This window comes from Alligator mississippiensis, chromosome 10, assembly GCF_030867095.1.
Source record: "Alligator mississippiensis isolate rAllMis1 chromosome 10, rAllMis1, whole genome shotgun sequence".
In the NCBI taxonomy this organism is placed as follows: Eukaryota; Metazoa; Chordata; order Crocodylia; family Alligatoridae; genus Alligator; species Alligator mississippiensis.
In genome coordinates, this window is record NC_081833.1 from 44,698,747 (window position 1) to 44,714,447 (window position 15,701).

The 15,701-nt window shown below is 42.0% G+C and overlaps 1 protein-coding gene across 1 annotated transcript in view; it reads right to left on the reverse strand.

The window, feature by feature from the left end:
- Positions 1–401: 401 nt before the first annotated feature.
- The window catches only part of PLA2G15 (phospholipase A2 group XV), a 36,719-nt gene continuing 21,419 nt past the window's right edge, over positions 402–15,701 (reverse strand). Inside the window, exons 4-6 of the mRNA XM_006269311.4 lie at positions 14,002–14,100; positions 11,227–11,451; positions 402–4,801 (exon numbers count right to left, since the gene is read on the reverse strand). Coding sequence (XP_006269373.1) covers positions 4,290–4,801; positions 11,227–11,451; positions 14,002–14,100 — 836 coding nt within the window. The 3' untranslated portion in view covers positions 402–4,289. The remainder of the gene's footprint in view (positions 4,802–11,226; positions 11,452–14,001; positions 14,101–15,701) is intronic.

The window sequence follows — 15,701 nt, forward strand, 5'->3', positions numbered from 1 at the left end:
CCCCTTGGTGGCTTTCCCTTGTAGGTTGATAGTTCCAGCCTGCATGTCCCACGTTTTTTTCCTTTAAAGACAAATGAATTTTTAAAGAGTTTGTCGATTCATTTTTAAAAAGTTTGTCTGTGACCCTTTTATATATTCTTGTGAGCCACTTTTGGATCATGACCCACCAATTGAAAAAATGCTGTCCCCTACAGTACGAGAACTCTCTGCATGTTTATAGTGAGCCTGAACATTTACACTAAGTTTTAAAAAATTCCTTATGCCTCCTTAGTGAAAGAGGTGATCTCTAGCTACATGGGAAGGAGGTTATACTCCATTCTTTGGTTAGAATGCAACTTTTTAAAAAAGCAGCAACAAAGTTTGTAGTTCACAACCTGTATGACAAAGAATCACAACAAACATTCAGTATTAGATCAACTTTATTACATTATCAAAGTATGACAATAAAATATGCAAAATCTATTCAACTCATTCATACACCAAGAGGCATATAAAATGCTGGGTATCACCAGATTATGATCCATACAAAATACTGTTAAGTGTAGAGCAGCAAAGTAATTGCCGAACATTCCCTGAATTCAAAACGGGCCTTGAACACACAGTGCTTCAAGAACTGTCTTAATACCAAACTTCTTCCCTTTGGCCTGCAAATCCTTTGCAATTATTGCTTGATATTGAAATCTTCTGCTCCTAGCAGAATCACATGGTGACCCTGAACCCTTGCAGAAGTATTACAATAGCTGAAGTCCCTCCAGCAATTTCTCTCTATATATTTTTCAAAAATAAGTAATATATTTGGTCCTCAAAATTATTTTTGGTTTCTAAATGCATCCTAAAAACTAGGCAAAAAGGGACATGTTGACAAGTTGTAAGTAAATGGATATAAAATGGAAGGAATTTGTGCAAAATGATACACTTCAAATACAGGGTGTGGCAAAGTACCCAAGGTACTCCTTTTCTCTTCTAGTGTCATATGAACCCCTTCCCAGCAATATTTAACATTTCCTCTGACCTTCTCTGCAAGATCCTACAATGGTTGTGTAACTTTAGACTATTACGGTGATACTAAAATACTTAGTTTTGCCCTGTAATGTAGAGAGATAAATGATAATGAAAATTTCCTTCTGTGCACACCATTCAACTTGCTCTACATTTTGAAGCATATACACCAGGTATTTTAAAGTTTAGACTGATGACATTTCTCTCTCAAGATGCAGGATAGGCAGAAAAGAAGTCTTAAAAAGGTTTGATGGAAAAAGAAGAAGTCATTCCATCTTATATCCTCCAACCTGTAACCTTCCCAATCAGTTAATTAGCAGGCCTGTGCATATCTTAGCATGTTAGTGATGAGAACTCAATGAAATCTAAGCAGAGCAATTCTGCTCAGGAAAGCCCAGATTCAACCTGACAGATTACAAGTCTACTAGGTGTGGAGAGTTGTCAATTCCACCTTGCAATGAGTTAAAAAGCAGCTAAGCAGACTTACTTGGAAAAGGAGGTGACTCTAGAAGGCCCATCAGCTAATGGAAAACTAAGAGTAAGCATGGACTAAGTTGCTTGCATTAAGAGCAAGGTGCAAGTAGGGGTCTACCCAGCTCAAGAAGACAGATGGCCAATTTCATGGACAGATCACAGGGCTGGCTGCCATTTTCATCAGCTTATCCTGGTGTCCCCTCACGTCTTTGATTGGTCATGGGGCCCCAGTGACTCCACCCTCCACTGCTGATTGGTGGAGAGGGCTATCCATTGTGTAGCCTTATCCCTCATCAAATCAGCAGCAAGGAGCAGGGGTGGCAGCCATCTTGCCTTCGTACTGGCAGTCCCTTTCAGACTGAGCTGCATGGCCTGGAGGACTCCAGGCAAAACTTAGCTAGTTTTTTTGGGAAGCCTGCCCTGTCCCCTAACATGGGTTTCACAGATTGCCTGACTTCACAGTTTCTGCAAAATCCATGCAAATCTTGATTTGAATAGGTCCCTAGGTATAAGATAATTAATCAACTGAAAAATACAGGATTGATTTTTATCCCCAAAAGGAAGAAAGTGTTGGAGTGACCAAATTCTAACAAAAATAATGCAGGCAGCTCTTTTGGAACCATCAGTTTCTTTTCCAAGTCTAAAAAGGACCAAAGCTAAGCTCTTCCTATAAAATTGTTAGAACTTCATAAAACTAAAATGCATGAGCAACCAAACAGATCCATAGAAAAGGAAACATTCTTCAGACCAGGTAAAGTTATTAATCTAGATTCTTTCCACATTCCTCTGATATCCCTATTGGGTACACCCAGACAGTTACAGATATTTAATGTATGATTGGTCTGCAATAATTCAGAATGGAGTTGATCACAAACAGCCTTTGAATAGAACTGTGGTTCTTAGCACACGTATCTGGGAAAACCTACACTACAGAGCCCTATTCCAAATACAGGCTTCAGCTTTAAAGGACTTCTCTGTGCCACATGGATTTAAATAAAGTAAGCCACTGTCCACTAGCATAAAGGAGACAGAAGCAGAAGAGCTTGTGCCATTGAATTGCTGAGCTCTAGCTCCTGGATTGCCAGTTACAAATGACAGACATTAAGTTCTGCTGGGAATACTTGTCCTACTTCAGTTATAAGAAGTCTAGAGGGCACAGAAGGAAGAGTAAGATTGTATTAAAAAGTCAGTGAATCCAGAAAGATTTTAAAACCTACCCATGACCTCAGTTAAGAAGTTTAAAAGTGATTAACCAATCCAGCACATCTACCCATCTCAAGCTTAACTTTCTGCAATAATAAGCACTTGAAACTACTGTCGTTTAAAGAAATCTTACTTGCATCTCTCAATGGTAGCAACCTCCATCCATGCCTGACTGAAAGTAGTTAAAGTTTACTTTTTAGACTATTGGAATCTCCTAAAAATATAAAGCAAATTTTTTGTTTGGTTTCCCCTGAAGAATTTCAGTCAAGAACTCTGAAGGTATCTTTTCCTGAAGAGCCAGGTACTGAAAGCACTCAGAATTCTTATCAAAAGCAAAGAAATGTGATCAAACTGGTGACTTGTTCTAACGCTTGTGCAGAAGAATCTCCCAGTAACACTTCCCCAGTTATACAAAGACTTTAAATGGACTATTGTGTAAGGTTCACAGACTTGATTGGGAAGTGTAAATGTGAAATTATTTTCACACTAAAAGTTAATTTCTCAACCCTAATTAGGGCCAACTTGGTGCCACTACAGGAAGTATATCTACACTAAACTTCTTACCACTGAAATATGATTTTGATTCATATTAAAAGATTGTCAATGAACTGGAATCTGGATCTAAACAAAACTATTTGGTTGGAAGCAAGTTACATACTTTACACTGTATTGCACTCAAGTTTATCCCAGCTCTAGGAAATTTAGAGCTTTGCTTTGTTTTAAATAGTTGCCTGTTTATCTCCCACCTTTTGAGAAACAGTGGTAATTTTTCACACTGACACAAATTGTGCATCTTCTGCATTTGCCAGTATTCACTGTTGTAGATGTTGATGTTTGCTGCATATGTGAATGGCTACAGGGATCCCCAAGTTTTAGGTTTTTCTTAGCACTAAAAAAGGAAAAAAGTAAAAGATTGCTAGCAGTCCTAGGGATCTAGATGCCAAGTCATCCAGGTCTCAGTGTAAAGGACAACTAGGTCTCTCCTGACTTTTGCAAATATACCCAATAAAGAATCATAAGCATTAAACACACATCTCTTTTCCAGGAAAAATATGAATGTTACAGAAAGGCTAGATGTAACAAAAGCAACAAAGGAAAAAAAAAAAGCAGCATTTAACTCCAAGTCTGTAATACCTGCTGCTAGATCCCATTTGCAAGCTGAACTATTAAGATATCAGATCTTGGAGGAACACTGCTGCCTTCCCAATTCTTGACATCTTTCTTTTTACTGCACAACTGACACTGAACAGTAAGCAATATTTCTCCCCCCCAACAAAGATTACACATAGGAAACAGCATAGGCTGTACATTCTGCACAAAAGGATTTCACATTCAAATGAATGTCTGTATGAACACGGGACACTTCCACTAAAGGCACCAAATCAAATGCACATGACAGCCTTCAAACTGTGAAACACCATGATGCATTTTGAACACTCATTCAAGAGACAAGTGAGCATTAAGGACACCAAAACAGCTTTCTGAAAATGGCTTTGGGGAGAAGTATCCCAAAAACAACAAATAAATAACCCAAATGCCTAAAAACCAGGGGATCAAAAGGCATTTTCCCTTATTTAAGGGAAGGCATCATGGAAAAGAGCCAACATACAGTGTCACAAACCAAAAAGCAGCCTTTTCACATAAGAAATAGTTGTAACATTTGACAGCATCTCAATATGCTCATTTCCAGACAGCTCGAACAACAGCACCTCCTCCTCTTGCATGCCCACCCACTTTTGACATTGTATGGCACTCTGCAAGTTCACTGTACCATCCCCATCACTGTACACAATCTTGGGCTCTTTGTCAGGAAACATATCATAATAGAATGAGTCGGGGGTTTCTACACCAGTGCCATAAAGACAGTGGATGCGCACACCAGGTGGTATCATCTGGTAGACCAAGGGCTCAGTGTCTCGTCTCATAAGCCAGCCATCTTCAAAGTTGATGTCCTTATAGAATTTTTGGTAGTCCTGGATAGTGTAGTTAGCAGTGGGTGTGCTTACAAAGATCTTGTCTGGAGGCCATGTGTAGTTGTAAGGGAGCATCCAATTGGTTGAAACTGCAGATCTTTGCTGGTCTCTGATCTTAAGTGGACTGATGACAGGTATCCTGTTGTTGTCACCTGTAAAAAAGGTAAAGCTTGTCTTGTTACAGATTGTGTTTTATCTGTGTTACTGAGCATTATTTTTTATTACCACTCAGACATATGGAATGAATGAAGAACTTGCCTTCCTTGCTCAAAAGATAAAAGTTTGATGAAGGTGCATCATTAGTGAGAAACAGCCTTTTAATGTTTTGAGAAATAAACCATACAAATTCCAATAACCACTGATACTAAATAAAAAAGGAACAAGTTGGACAAATGACAGATAGAACATCTCAGTCAGATATTTTGTTTTAAGATCACCCCTCTGATAGCCCTTTTTAAAAGGGCCCCATCTCCTACTTCACAAAATTCGGAAGTTAAATGTTTGCAAGACAGCATTCATTAGGCACTCTCCTAACCAAATGCAAACAGCTTGAAATGCCATCTTGAAAAATCTTGTGTGTATTTGCAGCGACTCACAGGGACATACCCTCTCAATCTTTGAGGCAGAGTAAATTAACATCAGCCTCCCTGTTTGTGTGTGTAGAATATGAGAGATAAGTTACAGAATTAATAATGTTTGACTTTCCTAGTTCAATAAGGTATTTTACAATTTCCACTAAAAACCATTTAAGAGACAGCACTTTGCTTGGAAAAAACAGAACAGATTACAATGTGGTTTTTGTATCCTTTAGGGTAAAGTAAGATGTAGCTTCATTACTTGTTTTCCTGCCTGCGTAAGAATAGTTATTGGAAGAAATCCTACAAACAGCTCTCACAAAAAGTCTGAAACCTGATAGAGTAGTAAGGAAAGCCCACTTATGATAGTGGTATTTTCCATGTATATTACACAAAAAAAAATATTGATCAAACACACACACACACACGACCCAGATAGATAAAATTAGATCTTGTCAGTAAAGTCTGATGATATCTCCAGTACAATAGGAGAACATCATATTGATGATGAATATTAATGAAGGGCAACTATTAGCCTTCGTTACCACCAGCTATGTCTGTGGGAGACATTTTGCCTAAAACAAGGCTACAGGCTAGAGTATGCACTTCAGTGAGCTGGCTGTGAGATCTGGAAAGGCAGGAGCCCTGGATTCCAGCTGGGGCCTTTGTTCCTAGTGAAAGAGGTGCATCCCTTGCACTTCACTTTTTCCAAGGACAATGTTAGCAACTTCAGAAGGAGCACCAAAGAAGGAACTGGATAATGGCAAGCCTGTGGCATGGTGCGTTAGTGCTGAACTGGAAAATGAAGAGAAACCATGGTTCAAAGTCCCCTTGGGGGAGGGATGACTAGAATCCCGAACATCCAGAATCCCAGTGTATGCTAATTAAAAAGTCATGAGGGCAAGAGGGCCTCCCTCCCTTTTCTGTTCCTGAGAGGTGAGTGTACCCAGCCACTACTATGCACATCCACTCTGCATGACTCCACGGCCACAGAGAATCATCCACTTGTACAGGGGTATGTGCCCAGGTAAAGAATACCAACTTGTACCCAAGTGCTATTTTGGCAGACAGACCATCAAAAAAAATGCCATGTGGACAACCAGATCTGGACTACTAGGTGATCACTTCAAGTAGGGAACAAAATATCATCCCAATAGACTGAAAAGTTTATCCAGTTCTTGAGATGCAGCCATAGCAATATTTAATTAATATAGAAGTAGCTGCATTTTTAATCCAGGAGGTGGCACTGTTAAAACAGAGGCAGAGCCATAGCACACTATCTCCAATACCTTTCTTCAAAACGTTAACATTTTCATGCAACTGCAGCTAGTGGTCATACTGCCCAAATCTGATTAACAAAGGAAGCTTGAAGAGGGAGTGAAAAAACAGTAAGCACCAAGTCCTAAAAGGCAGAAGAGAGGGCAGGTTGGCACCTGAAACTAAGGTTCAGAGAGGCCTCTACCAGTTAGCATCTGACAAAGCAGACTGTCACCTAGGAGAGCCTTTGCATCTCTGAACCAGTTCACCTCTAAAAAAAAGAGTCACCACCCTGCCCTATCAGATGCCTTGCTTCAAACTAGCACATCTGACTCTCTCTCTCTATTTATGAGAGTCCTGAAGATAACCTCAGAGCCCTATCCAGGCATTTTGGCACCCAGTGCAGGTCATGTGCATATAATATTACTTCCATTTGATCTGGCATCCTCCATGTAAGAGTGCTCAATAAGTGCACCACTGGCACTGGTCTTCCTATGGTACTGGATATTTTTTATTGATCTCCCGGGGGAGGAGATGGTTCATGTATGACCCTAAAATCAAAGCAGTTCCTTGTTTTACTGTTTTAAAAAGGTAGCACCTGCAGTTGAGCCTTTTCTTCCTTTTAACTTATGGTCTAATATAAAATGTCTAACCCAGCTTAAGTCATATTAAGCACTAACCACAAGGTGCTGAAACAAACCTGAGCTGCAGAATCCAACTGTGAAAGGTTGTGTATGGAATTGTTTCAGATACTGGGATCCATATTCTGTGAAATGTCATTAGTTTGTTCACTCTAGGAAGAGCTTGTACCAACTATTATTAAAAATTGTCCGAAGTTATCTTTGGCAAACTTAAACCACGTTCAACACAGACTGAGAGGTCTCTGTGAGAAACATTCAACAAAAAAAAAAAAAAAAAAAAAAAAAGTTTTGACCATTTGGGTAAAGAGTAGGGGGAAAAAAAACAGGCTTCCTTGATGTTAAAAAGGTGATTGCAATCTTTTCTTTAAGCAACTATTAAACTCTTGTGTTTTGGAAAAGAGAACTTGAAATTTAGTAGGGGCCTGCTTTTATGCATCAAGGCTCTATTACCCCCCCCAGCCCATCCTGAGAGAAAATCCTCCCAAGTTTGCCTACCTCAAACTTCAAAAGAAAAAGTAAAAAAAAAAACTAGGGGCCTGTCCTTCCTGCGCTGTTAGTAACTACTTGGTGCTCTGTCATTAGACTAAGCCATCATGGAAGTGGCCTGGTTCAAAATGAAGAAACAACATGAGCTAGAGGGATTTCATAGATATCATAGACATTAGGGATGGAAGGGACCTCGGAAGAGCTTTGAGTCCAGCCCCCTGCCCCAGGGGCAGGAAGTCAGCAGGGGCCATAGGATCCCAGCAAGATAAATGCCTTCAAGAGACATTTAGATGTTTAAAGTAGGTGCTTGAACCACCTCTGGCAGCAGTCTATTCCAGACCTTCGGGACTCTGATAGTAAAGTTCTTCCTTATGTCCAGCCTGAAACAGTCATGGAGGAGTTTGTGACCATTCGATCTTGTCATCCCTTGGGGCGCTCTGGTGAACAGATGTTCCCCCAGATTCTGGTGAGCGCCCCTTATAAAAAAAAAAAAAAAACAAAAACACAAAATTTATAGGTGGCCACCAGATCACCCCTGAGCCTGTGCTTTTCCAGGCTGAAGAGCCCCATAGCTCTCAGCCTCTCATCATAAGGTCTGTTTTCCTGACCTCTGATCACGTGCGTGGCTCTCCTCTGCACTCTCAAGCTTCTCCACATCCTTTTTGAATTGTGGAGCCCAAAATTGGACTCAGTACTCCAGCTGCGGCCTCACCAAGCCCGAATACAATGGGAGAATGACATCCTGGGATTTGCTTGAGAAGCATCTGTGGATGCAAGCCAGCATTTTGGTCATTTTACTAGCTGCAGCATCACATTGAAGACTCATGTTCATCTTGTGGTCAATCATGACCCCCAAGTCCATCTAGTCTGTAATGCTAGCCAGTGTAGCAGTGCCGAGCCTATAAGTATGCTGAGGGTTTTTCTTCCCAAGGTGGGAGAACCTTGCATTTTTCAGTGTTGAACACCATCAGGTTCTCATCCACCCATTTCTTGAGCCTGTCAAGGTCTGCCTGGATCGCCCTCCTGTCCTCAGGTGTGTACGCTTTATCCCAAAGTTTAGTGTTGTTGGCAAACCTGGCCAGTCTGCTTCTAATATCAATGTCCACATCATTAATGAAGATGATGTTGAATAGTATAGGCCCAAGGACAGAGCCTTGAGGGACCCCACTGGTCACAGAACATGATGATGGACTTCCATCAACCACCACCCTCTAGGTTTGACCACAGAGCTAATTCCCCAGCCAGCGGATCATGGTGAAGCCGAAGCTGCAGTTGGCCAGTTTTGCTAAGAGGTGATCATGGGAGACCAGATCAAAGGCTTTTTTAAAGTCAAGATCTATGACATCAATCTCTTCTCCTTTGCCCTGGTTTGCTCCCTGCAGGTCCGAGGATTGAGAGGTGTAAAGAGGTAATGGGCAAAGGGGAGGAGATTGGCACTGTCTAGCAAGGAAAGATCAGAAGTTAGTGAGGAAGAAAGCCTAGATATGGAGCTAAGACTTAAAGGCTGCATTCCTTTAGTTGTTGCTGAGATGGATCTGAGGAAATGTAGTGTCAGAAGAAAACCACAACTGTCCACCCAAGAGGCTGTAACAGGGAGCTTGGGTAGAGGAAAGACATTACACAAATAATCTATGGTAGTGTATTGGAACTAGAAAAACTAGCCAGGAGGTGGGCGAGAGATCACAACTAAAAGACAAGAATGGGGAAAGGAGGAGGAGGAGGAGGAGAATTGGGCTGCAGGGGAACTGGGAAAGAAAATGCAGATGGGGAACACCTGGAACAGGAAATGTTACACACTGACCCTAGGACTGGCTGGACACAACCTGAAGCAGAGATAAGCAGCATGAAGGGTGAACAACAGGGCTTGAGCAAGCAAGGAAAAGTTTGCATCTGTAGTGAAGGAGTCTGGCATGTCATACCAGACCTCACCTCCTGCGAAAGCTGGAAGGCGAAAAAAGTGAATGAAACAGATGCAAAAACAAAAAAAACAAAAACAAAAAACCCACAAAACACAAAGTAACTTCAGCCCTTAGCAACTAAATTCTATTTTCACCTGCACAAGAAGAGTTGCTGTATAATGCTTTTGAAATAACTTAAGCCACACATGGTCACAGATTTTGTTCCTCATTTTGTGGCTGCCTTATCTTGGAACCTGAATCTACATGTACTCTACAGAAATACATGTGCAGAACAGGAGTCACTAGGAGCTTTGCTTTGTACTTATGGAAGTGCTATAAAATGCCAAGATCTATAAAAACAGTTCCTAATCATACCAACTTGGCATTCAAAAACTGATGGCTACTTCTAGCCTTTAACTTTATGCCTCAGTTGTCTATCTGCAAAATGGTGATAAAAATACTTTCATCTGGGAGTTGGACTAGTAAATTAATTTGTACCCATTCAACACCAACTAAAACTGAGCAACACTGAAAAGATGAGTAGAAAATAATTTTATTTTTTTTTTTAAATGTGTAGTATGAATAGCCATGAGACCACAGACTGAAGAATGAGGATAAAAGAAAGGTCAGAATCCTGTTGCATATTATGCACCCAAATATCAGTTTCAAACCTGCTTAGCTGCCTGTTTTAGCACTTAGTTTGCAATCCTATTCCATATACAAGGTGTCCACATGGCCATTGTGCTGCACAATAGGCTGTGCTCTGGCCAGGCAAGTACATGGTTCCATACAATGAACCTGGGAGAACACAGGTCCCAAAACTAACTGAGCAGGCAAAAACCCTCGACTGCTATACATTGTTCTAGTAACTGTATTTTAAATTTCAGAGATGGCTATATTTTAGAAGAAGTTGAAAGTATGCCTATGCAAGGAAAAAAAAAATGCAGCTGCTTGTACATGCAGTCAGCCACTCTGGGATAGGAGGTGCTGTAAGTAATTATTGCAACAGGCAAGAAACAATACATATTGTTTCAAGAAACAATACATATTGGGAAGATCCTATGCCAATACTAACTCTGTTCATTTCCTGCTACTTGGTATACCATCCAAAAATGCTTTGATGTCCACCTTAGCTCCTCTACATTATCTCATTACTACCAGTCATAAGTTTTAGAGAATCTCTCTCTAACTTGGTGTGTCTTGCTCAACTATTTGCCAATAGCTTTGTTTCTGCCACCACTTAGGTTTCTCAGATGTTAAGAACTCTCATGTCTGAAGATGTTGAACTTTAACCCCCAAGCCAGCTATCATGACGTTTGCGTGAGGAAGCTTCTGAATTCTCTGGATTCAGAGTCAGTTTTGCTTTTCTAAAATTAGAGAGTAAATCAGACAGATGTAAGGAAAAAGGAAAGGGATATGCTGGAAATTTACTATTGGTTCAACATGAAGTAAACTCAGAGCAGCTGCACTTCAGAAAGAAAAAAAATTAAGTGAAAGGATGAGAAACTCCTCATCAAGACACAAAACAGTTGTAGTTTTTAATGGAAAAAATCCACACACAAGAAAGATGGAGCTTGAAATCGATATGGCTGTCACGTGGGCAGAATGCGGTTTTTTATTTCAAAGTTCAGGACATGTCAATCTACCGCCTCTAAGGTTATTGTTAACAATAGCACCTTTAATATCTTATGGCTCTTCAGTTTAAATTCAGCATACATACCTGAAGCCAGCACTCGGAGGGTTTTAGCCACACCTCCCCATGGGGCACCTAGCGACACATAATCCTTTATGTGCTTGTCTTTCCATTCTTGAGTCTGGTGATTGAGGAAGTACAGCGTGTACATATTACCCATACTGTGAGCAATTAACACCACAGGACTTCCATACTGTTCATACATAGACTCTATCATCTTCCGAAGTGCAACAAAATAGTCTCCATTCTCATCTAGAAACAGCAATAGACAGGCAGTTTATGTAGAATAGTCAAATTAAGTGGATTTACAAAATGCTAGCTTTCCATATACTTGTTGGGTTTTTTTTAATGCTAGAAGTCAAATAAGCAGGTTCATATAAAAAAAAGTACGGGTGCACCAATAGAGATTTTGGGGACCGATACCAACAGTCAATATTTAAGGAGGTATATCAGCCCATACCGATCTGGTATCTGATACAGCTGCCAACAGCTGTTAAATCTGCTGTGGTGGAAGGGTGGGGGAGCACAGCGAGGCAGATCAACATGTCTTGTGGTGAGGGAGGGGGCACGGGCAGGCACTGCCCAGCCAGGGGGGTGGGTTGGGACATGGACCAGAGGCGCAGCTCATGGGGTGGGGGTGGTTCCCACCTCTGCTTGTACCCTGGGATGGTGGAGGTGGGGGGTGCTTTTCTTGCCAGGGGCTGGGCTTGATGCAGGCTCTGACAGCACTGGAAGGAGGTTGCAGCCACCCCAAGTTTCACCACTGCTCTGCTCCAAACCCCACACCACCACCTATTGCAGCCCCAGCTGAACACCCTAACTCCACCCAGGTACCAGGAGAAGCCAGGGCTACAGTTGGCAGTGAGCAGCGGTGTGGGTCTGGGACCAGAGCTGTGACAAAATTTAGGGTGGCTGCAGCCTCCTTCCAGTGCTGCTGGAGCCCACTCTGAGCCTGGCCCCAGAGAGAAGAGCCCCACACAGCACTGACTCCAGCTCCACCCCGCAGCTGCATCCCGGCCTGCACCGTGCAGATCTGGCAAGAACCAGCAGGAGCCGCTCCTGCTCCACAAGCTGTGCCTGCGTCCTGAGACTTCCCCCCCACCCCAGCAGGGCAGCACCTGCCCCCTCTCTCACCACAGGACATGTTGATCTGCTCCCCCCACTTTCAACTTGCCAGCTGGAGGCAGCTCTCCACACTGTCAGCTTTGCTCCATGCTGCACTGCGGCTGCGCACAGCAAAGGCATTTAATCAGCCAAATTATTGGCCCCATTAGGCCAATATAAACAATTCTCTTCATATCGGTACCGATCTGATATCGGACCGATGTATGGGGCACATCTAAAAAAAAAATGCCGTGTTATCATCAGATGTCAGGGTGTTTGCCTATGAAGGACTTGAACTCTGTGGTTCGGTCACAAGCTCAGATGAAAGACACTAATAAATATGTACTACTACAATATATATTAAAGGGTAGGAGTTTCTCAAAGCACCTGACTGATAAAACTGATTTCCCCACCCCCCCCAAATGGCAAGATTCCCATCAACTTTAATTAGACCAATGCTGAATACTTTCAAAAGATCAGTGTTGTTCTTCAAAAAACCGAGCATGTTAGAAGCTTCAGGGAAACTTTAAAGTAGACCCTGAAGTCAGTCCCCTCTGCTTGCCACGCTGGGCAATGTTTGGCGTTTGCTGCTGCTGCTGCTGCCTGCCCGGAGCTTGTGCGCTGGGCAGCACAGGGGCAGTGGTGGCAAACACTGCCCAGTGCAGCAAGCGGGGGGACTGCAGCTGCCACCCCCATGTGTAGCCCCAATGGCCAAGCCCAGAGCTGGTGCATAGCACAGGCTGGCAGCGGGGGCAGGTTACAAGCTGGTGCTGAGCACAAGGAAGCGGGGGGGGGGGGGGGGGGGGAGTGGCCCCTCGCTCGCTCCATGCTGCAGCCATTCCGAGCTCACGTGGGGCTGCCTGTGCCTGCTCAGGACAGCCCTGCACGGGCTGCGAGTGGCTGCAGCAGGCAGCACCAGCCACAGGGCAGGCAAGGGGCTGCTTTTCCCCCCCGCGGTCCTCCCCTGCCCTTCCCCCCCTTCCCCGAGTTTCTGGCACGGTGCAACCACATGGTCCAGGGCCATGCGGGCCCTGCTGCTGCAGGAGCCTGCCAGGGATTCCCTTGGGTCCTACTGCCCCCCGTCTCCTGCCATTTTTGACAGGACCCAAGAACAAATAAATATTCATTTTCTAAATTTTTTAGGGGCCCCACGGGCCATATTTTGCCCACCCCGATGAAGAGAATATCCTTTATCCATGCTATAGACAAGAGATGGAAAAAGTGAGACTACAGTGTAATTAAGAGTACAAGGGTCTGACATTCTTGCACAGATAATGAGAAATGTATAGGTTTGGACATTGCCCCTCAGCCCTGAATTAAGGACACTACATAAAAGTCTATTTTTCAGGACCCAATCCAAAGCAATTCTATGGTATAAGTTCCACTTGGGGTGGCACTAGGATTTTGAGGACTAGGCTTTAAGATTGTCCAAATTAATTAATAGCAACAGAAAGTCTGAAACTTCACTGAAATTTGGGGGCTTTGCTGGAGTTAGGAATTCGTGTGAAATTACACATGGAGATTTTCCTTGTACTGGGACCCTAAGAACAGTTCTGATCACGACCAAGGTCTGACATGGAATCTGAAGGGGAAAAGGAGTCCTGAACAAAAAAAACAAACAAACAAACAAAAAAAAAAAACCAAACGAGTCTGCCAAGGACAAAAGATATTTTATTTAGACAGTGAAGTCTCACTTACTTGGTGCCTTCCGCCAGTCATAAGGAGCTCCTCTTACATCTTCGTCTCTCTGGTAGCCCCAATCTACCAGACTCTGCACCAGTGTGTAAAAGTAAGTACCTGCAGACAAAACAAAAAACAAAACACCACAGGAGAGAAAAAAAAAAAATAGTGAGAAAAACAAAAAATAAAACTTATTAACAAAGTGGCCACCATACAGGTTTAAAAAAATCAGTAGGCACATCTACAGGAGACACTACTGCACAGTGGTTACTGCACTTACTTAGTACTTGTATAATCAAGTACTGAATAAATGCACAGTAACCAGAGTTAGTGTGCGGTAGTGCTAGCAAACCCCTTTTATGTGATGCTATTGCACAGTAGCCTAATAAATACCATGCACTAGTGTATTAGCACTATTGGTGCTATGACATGCTACTGTGCAGTATTATTCAGCTACTATGCAGTCAACACCTCATACAGACACGCCCAGTGAGGCTGAAATTTAATCCTATAGTAGGTTACTCTGCCAACATACATAGAGTTTAATTAATTGTAATAATCCTTTAAACACAATAAAGGGTCATCTGTATTAGGCAAAATGAAAGATTCATGTTAGGCACCCAGCAGAAATACAAGGAAACTTAATTTAGCTAATTTTAGCAAAGAATTATTGCAAGAAATATTACCACATTCTCCCTCCCCCCACCCCACTCCACATCTTCCTTCATTTTGTACATACTGCCCTCTTCTCCCAGATTTACCTGAATAAGGAAACATCTCTAATGACTGTATACACTAGAGTTTTAACTGGCCGTTAACCTAAGACAAAACTTGAGGTAACTGACAATTAAGGCGTTTCCTGCTCCAGTTCACCTGTTTGTGTGCTTTGCCCCATGGCAAAATTCTAGGAACTGTTGTGAAACTAGATTTATTTCTGTCAGAGGATCAGGAACTTTAATCTACTTCAGCACTTTGCATTCACACAATGCTTTATAATAACAAAAAATGGACAGTATTTGCAGACTGGTATCACATGATAAAGGCAAGTGGCATTTTACTTCAACTGATTAGTGAAGTTATAGCCTAAGCAAATATTGCAACAAAAGTAGCAACCTTGAGCTACATGGCCAACTGTTAGAGCAATTAAAAGACTTCAGATAAGCTTTGTTGCTTCAAGCCTCAGGAGTCACTGTAGTCAAAATGGGATTAATATTAATTTAAAAATCAGTATATAAAGTTCATTTCCTTACTATTATATATTAATTGCCAACTACTAAAGTAACTAGAATACCTATTTAAATATGTCCTTTGCCAAAGAGAGAGAGAATGAATTATTCATAGTATATTACGTCCATTCAAGAGAAACAGCTCATTTAGAGGAAAACGAACCATCCAGCAAAAAAAACCAAATGCACTATAAATGATTTAGCACCCGATTGTGTTTGATGGTGCAACCTGCAACCCATAGTTGCCAATCACCCAGAGAGGCTCCTCTCACCTAGTCAGTTTGTCTGAAAGTACACAATAAATTCTGGCCTAGAACTCTAAATATACCCCATTTAGGATCAAGTATATTACACGTTCAAATTATCTGCCATGAAGTACATACATTCTATCATGAAAAGTCCAGTGTGTTTTCTATGAGAGATTTTCTGTAACACTGCAAGGAAAAAGCCTCAATATTCTCTCCTTTTAACAAGGAAAAGGAACTAAAAGCA